General features: G+C 39.0%; 1 protein-coding gene across 1 annotated transcript in view; it reads left to right on the forward strand.

Annotated features, from left to right (window-relative positions):
- ano2 (anoctamin 2, calcium activated chloride channel) overlaps window positions 1–2404 on the forward strand; it is a 155589-nt gene extending 153185 nt beyond the window's left edge. The window contains exon 26 of the mRNA XM_018092811.2: window positions 1203–2404. Within this exon, the coding sequence (XP_017948300.2) occupies window positions 1203–1484 (282 nt within the window). The 3' untranslated portion in view covers window positions 1485–2404. The remainder of the gene's footprint in view (window positions 1–1202) is intronic.
- Window positions 2405–6381: the final 3977 nt, after the last annotated feature.

The raw sequence follows: 6381 nt of genomic DNA on the forward strand, positions 1-6381 counted from the left end.
CGTTGTGACTTTTTCGTAAATTGTTGTGACTTTTTCGTAGCGTTACGACTTGCGCAAATTGAGTACGAAAGTTTCGGATTCATTCAAGCTTCAGTATGGTGACTTTCCTTGGGCCAGGTTGGAGCTGCAGAGTGCCATTGAGTCCTATGGGAGGCTTCCAAAATCATGCAAAGTCTGAAAGTTTTGCCCGCCGTTTACGAGCGCTCAATACGAAAAAGTTGCGACAATATACGAGCAAATCATAGCGGCTACGAAACAGTCGCGACAATTCGCGCAAGTCGTAACGGCTACGAAAAAGTTGCAACAATTTACGAAAAAGTCGTAACGGCGACGAAAAAAAATCGCAAAAAATATGAAAAAGTCGCAAAATGTTCGTTTCCAATCCGAATTTTTCCCATTCAGATTCGTGGATTAGTAAATGTGCCCCTAAATGTAGATTTTGCTCGGACGCCTTCAATGGTGCCTGATCAAAATTTTTTACCCTGCCCAGTTGACAAGATGACCGATATCCGCAAGCCTTCGCTATATCCGTTGTCTCATCGATCTGTCATACACTCACCGAATATCGTACAACGCGATGTTTCATACGATAATATCGATGCGTGTATGGCCAGCTTAACGGGCCTGGGTGCTGGTGATCATTGCTTCTGTGGGAACTAGATACTAGTGCAGTACAGGGTGCAAAGTGCAAAAAATTGATGCAGTCTGCCATGTTTTCTGCATTTTTTGCCTAAACAACTGCTGCAGGTTTTAGTGTTCCAAAATGCAGAGAACTATGTTTCCCCCATGAATACAGAACTGCCTGCATTTAGCCATGCTGTATTCGTGAGGTGAATTTAAGCATGCAGGTGTCCTCCTTTCATTAAGATAAGCATGCTGCGCTTAGTACTGGATTTTTTAGTGGCCACTAAGTGCACTCTTGTTTTTCGGGTCAAAGTAAACGACTTCTTAGCGTGTCTAGTAAATTCTTCTTTTGCCTTATTAAGTACTTAAAGTTCAGTTATAGTATAGTAATTATTTTAGATTTGACCATCAAACAAACTGTGTTATTGCTTATGGGTAAACAGAATTAGTCCTAATAATAATTATTATGGGTCACAGTACCCTACTTCATGATTGCTGTAAATCCCTGATTAAACTATTAACTGCAATGAATCTTGGTGCTTGGACTTTATCCAATAAATGTATTTGTTTCATTGCAGAACCTGGTCATGTTTTTGAGTGCCGTAGTGGACTGGCTCATACCAGATATTCCAAAGGACATTAGCGAACAAATCAAAAAGGAGAAAACTATGCTTGTCAATGTCTTTCTAAAAGAAGAGCATAAAAAGCTTCAGCTGCTAGAGAACTTCTTAATGCACGACAAACAACGTAGCAAAAGCGAAAATAGAGGACAGCGAAGTCGAGCGGCAAGTTTCTGCCAGTTTAGTCGCAGTCAACGCGGCAGTTTCACGTCGTTCAGCTCACATCACACCGACGTGTGATTTCCGTTTTCAGAGCATAATAGATATGCAAGTAATATTTACTGTTGGGCAACTGGAGAAGGACAGACGTATGGAGAGAAGGAAATGGTATAAAGAGGAGAAAAAAAGCCTCCGTTTTCCCTCGTAAACGTCTCCAAACCATTTTAAGCAGGTTTTTGTAATATATAAAGGGCCATCTGGTGCAACACATAGCTCAGACACATTTATGTACAACTATGCACCACCTTCTGCTATGTATTTAATTGTTTAACTAGCAGAAGCTCGCGTCCAGTACACGCAATAGGAAGCAGAGTAAGGCCGCAGGTCTCATAACATAACGAATGAGTTGATAGTCGTATTAGCCAAGCTCCTTGTTTTTAATGGGCAAACTTATTTGAAGTGTGTCACCCTCATTTCCAGTCTGCGCACATTAAAAAAAAAAAGACTTCTGCTGCTGTGTTTTAAAACTGAGGTGATCTCAACCATTCTTTTATTTTACTAAAATATATGAAAACGGTGGAGAACTTGGAGCCTATTTGTTTGTGAACTTGAATTCACAAATTAATTAAAACACATTAAATCATATATATTAAACTACTGTATTCATGAAAACAAAGGGAATGCAAAGTGTGTGTATATAAATCTAACTCTCATTCTGCTGGTGGTGTGCTCCCAGAATGTTATGTTCACTTGGGTGCTCTTGAGATTTTTTTTTGTGAATGTATGTAGAATCAAGGAAAAAGAAATTCCTCAGGGCTAATTTTGTACAATCCATTCTAAGGAACATATATCAAAAAAAGTACTTTTGATATTATGGCGGAAACATACCAACCCATATCCAACTGAAAAATTGTAATGGAATCTGTAATATTTCTGGACTGGAATTTTTTGAGAGAATGTATGGAGAGAGCTTATATTAAACTATTTTTTTCTTGAATTTATTTTGATCTTAGTGTTTTATTTGAGAAATAAATAGCTGTGTGTGTGTGGGGGGGGGGGGGGGGGGTGTGCTGTTGCTTATACAGGTATAGGACCCATTATCCAGAATGCTCAGGACCAAGGGTATTCTGGATAAGGGATCTTTCCATAATTTGGATCTCCATACCTTAAGTCTACTAAAAAATTAATAAAACATTAATTAAACCCAACAGGATTGTTTTGCACCCAATAAGAATGAATTATATATTATATGGATCAAATACAAGGTACTATTTTATTATTACAGAGGAAAAAGAAATCAATTTTAAAAATCTGAATTATTTGATTAAAATGGAGTCTATGGGAGACAGGCTTTCTGTAATTCGACGCTTTCTGGATAACAGATCCCTTACCTGTAACTTCATACATTTTCTGAAAATTAATATAAGGTCTTTCATGAGAATATATTTCTAGAACTGGACATGATTCCAGAGGTATCTTAAGAAGGGGTCTGAAAAGGAGTGACCAAGGCCTTGCAGAAATTGTAGGTATAAAGGGTGGCAGGTATGTGTATTCAAGAGGTAGACAGTAGAACAAGATGGCACCAGTAACACTTTATATGATTGTTGCCCCACGTGCCACCCCTGGGTTGTTGTTGAGTTTGAGAGAGTTAAAGAGTTTAAGTTGCATTTAGATTGTGCCTTCAAAACTGTGTTTCCTGAACACTTACAGGAATACTGTCATGGGGCAATATGTTTTTTTTCAAAAACCATTAGTTAATAGAGCTTCTCCTGCAGAATCCTGCATTGAAATCCATTTTTCATTTTTTTTATATTTAATATTGAAATTTCACATGGGGCTAGCCATTTTCTTTATTTACTGGGGTGCCACAGCCATGTGACCTGTGCTCTGATAAACTTCAGTCACACTTTACTGCTGAGCTACAAGTTGGAGTGATATCCCCCCCAACCCCCCAGCAGCCGATCAGCAGAGCATTGGGAACTGAGCAAGATAGTAGCTCCCAGTAAGTATCAGAATAGCACTCACTAGTAAGAAATCCAAGTCCGGCTTGGGACTCATCCAGTTACTCATCCAGTTACATGAGTAAGAGAAACAATAGGTTACCTGAAAGCAGTTCTAATGTGTAGCGCCGGCTCCTTCTGAAAGCTTAGACTCAGGCACAATGCACTGACATGGCGCCTACACACCAATATTACAGCTAAAAAATTACATTTGTTAGTTAGGAATAACATTTTAAAGGGTAGAGTGAATTATTTTCAATGTAAACAGTGTAATTTAGAAATAAAAATACACCATATAAATCATGACATAATCCCTTTAAGCTACTGCTGAGTCCAGGGTGGTGGCTGCCCTAGGGTCCAAGGCCCCAGCATCCCAGTTGTGCACCACTTATCAGAAGAGGCAGGATAGACACTTTGACACACTGAACCATGTGAAAGTGCAGGAGTGTGGTTAGACTCAAGTACTTTAATGAATTGCGCTCTCTAATGTATCCCTGTTAATGCAAAACAGCTTAAGTTGAATAGGATAAACAGTGCAACTATACATACACAAGAGGTCCCAAAGGTCTGTGTTGCCCCAGGCTCCCAGGATTCATTTCATTACTTGGCTCATCAGTTCTATTTACACCATTAGTGTTTATTCATAATGTAATGCATATGATTTAGCAGGTAAAAATCTATAAAATGATGTTGCTATTAAACAGCCATATATCAGTAATGAATCAGCACAGAAAAAATGCAACTTTCAAAAATTGGATGACTAAACTTTAAGTGCTGTTGGGCTACTGAGGTCTTCTCTTTTTATCCACAAAAAAGAAACTAAAGCATCAGTTTTGGAACTAGACCAGTTTTCCTATTATCTTTTAAGTGTGGGGGAATGCATTGCCTAGAATCATAGACATTAATGACCCCTTTACCCCTCCCCACTGTTGAATGAGGTGAATGGATAACATATAACAATTACAAGCCTTATCCCCCACATTTCCCCAAGTGGGGAAATAGATAGCCTAGAGCCCTAGGCATCAATGACTCCTTTCCTTTTCCTTAATGCTGAAGATGGGAGAATGCATAACATAGATTTTACAGACCTTATGCCACATCTTATTGTTAATGGTGGGGGAATGCATAGCCTAGAACCCTAGAAATTAATGCCCTCTTAACCTCTCTCATTGTTGAAGGTGGATGTATGGATAGCATAGTCAATACAGGCCTTATCCCCCATTTTATTGTTAAAGGTGGCGGAATGTCACACCTAGAACCCAAGGCAATTAACTACCCCTTTCCTTCTCCTTATTATTAAAGTTAGGGAAATGTGTAGACAACTGTATCTCCCTTTACATTAAAATTTGGGGCATCTTGATTTACCCTTTAGTAAATGCTTATGTAACTCTTTCAAAAAGCTTCATGATTACTAGGAATTACTAAGAATTATTTAAATGCTAAATGACAAGAATAAATATTTGAAATATAGTTACATTTCTGTTTTAGTTTTGACTATGAAAAGAACCATCAACTTAATTAACAAAAATTGTAAGATAAGCAAAGTTTTGTGTTGATTGTTCTAGTTATGGGTAGTAGCGGCACCTAGATTTTATGCTTAATGTCAACCAGATCTCAATTCATGAAAGAGATTACATTTGTTCTTCAGTTGTTTTAGATTTTTTCTACAATGTTTTTACAGGGCGCAAACTGTGAGCCAGTGTCCATTTCCAACACTATATTCTATTACTGGAAATCCTTTATGGCTTACAGTCTTTCATCAGATCAGGACCACTTCTAAACTAGTACTGCTAAGTGGAAACGATGCATGTTTCACTTCTAAACTAGTACTGCAAAGAGGAAATGATGCATGTTACTCTGCTAAAATAGTACTGCTAAGTGGAAATGGTGTATGTTAAACTTTTACAATTATTAGTGTAACAAATAACATCAATGCTAGTCATGTGTAAGGGACCTGCTGGAGAATTATTGCTGTTATCAGCACCGGATTTGTAATCTGGGCACCCCGAGGCCGCCCCCTGTCCGTGGGCCCCCCCCCCGTGCGCACCCCTTCCCCCCCCCCCTGCGCACATGTGCAAACTTTACACTCGCATACGGACCAGTGGGAGAGAGGTCCCCATTGCTCCGTATGGGAAAAAAGTTTAACATTTCGCTGCGGTGGGGTGGCATGCCGCCCCCAAATTTGTGCTGCCCTAGGCCCGGGCCTTTGTGGCCTTTCCACAAATCCGGGCCTGAATGTTATAATATTACAAATGTTATGGGGCACATTCATTGAAGTATGACAGGTCTGATTACAAAAAATAAAGTTTACAACTTTTGCGTATTTTCTGCAATATTTTCAATTTGCGCGACTTTTTCATACTTTGCGACAATATGGGCGACAATTTGTGCGACAAAATTGTATTTGTTGCAACGGCTACGAAAGTTTCAGATTCATTCAAGCTTCGGTATCGTGACTTTGCTTGGGCCAGGTTGGAGCTGCAGAGTGCCATTGAGCCCTATGGGAGACTTTCCTTGGGCCGGGTTGGAGCTGCAGAGTGCCATTGAGCCCTATGGGAGGCTTTCAAAATCATGCACTGAAGTCAGAAAGGTTTCCCGGCGTTTACGATCATTCAGATATGAAATGGATCGCCATTCGTAAATGATCGTTTCAATATTAAAATTTCGGATCATAAGTACGAAATCTTCTTATTCAAACAAACGGAATTCTCATGACTTTTGAAATTATCGGATTTCGTTATTCGGATTCGTACTTTAATGAATGTGTTAATAAAGTTTGTTGAGGGTTGTGGAGAGAAAAATGGAAAAGGAAGTGAGGGGTGGAGTCAGTAGAGAGATAGGGAAAGAAGCATTGGAATAAGGGATAATTTAGGAAAGAAATGAAAGGCATAAATGTGAAACCTTGTGATTAAAATGAAAAAGATATGGCTGGAAATATTTAATGAAATCCTTATCAACATGATAATGCCTTAAATGTC

This window comes from Xenopus tropicalis, chromosome 3 (genome assembly GCF_000004195.4).
Source record: "Xenopus tropicalis strain Nigerian chromosome 3, UCB_Xtro_10.0, whole genome shotgun sequence".
Lineage (NCBI taxonomy): Eukaryota > Metazoa > Chordata > Amphibia > Anura > Pipidae > Xenopus > Xenopus tropicalis.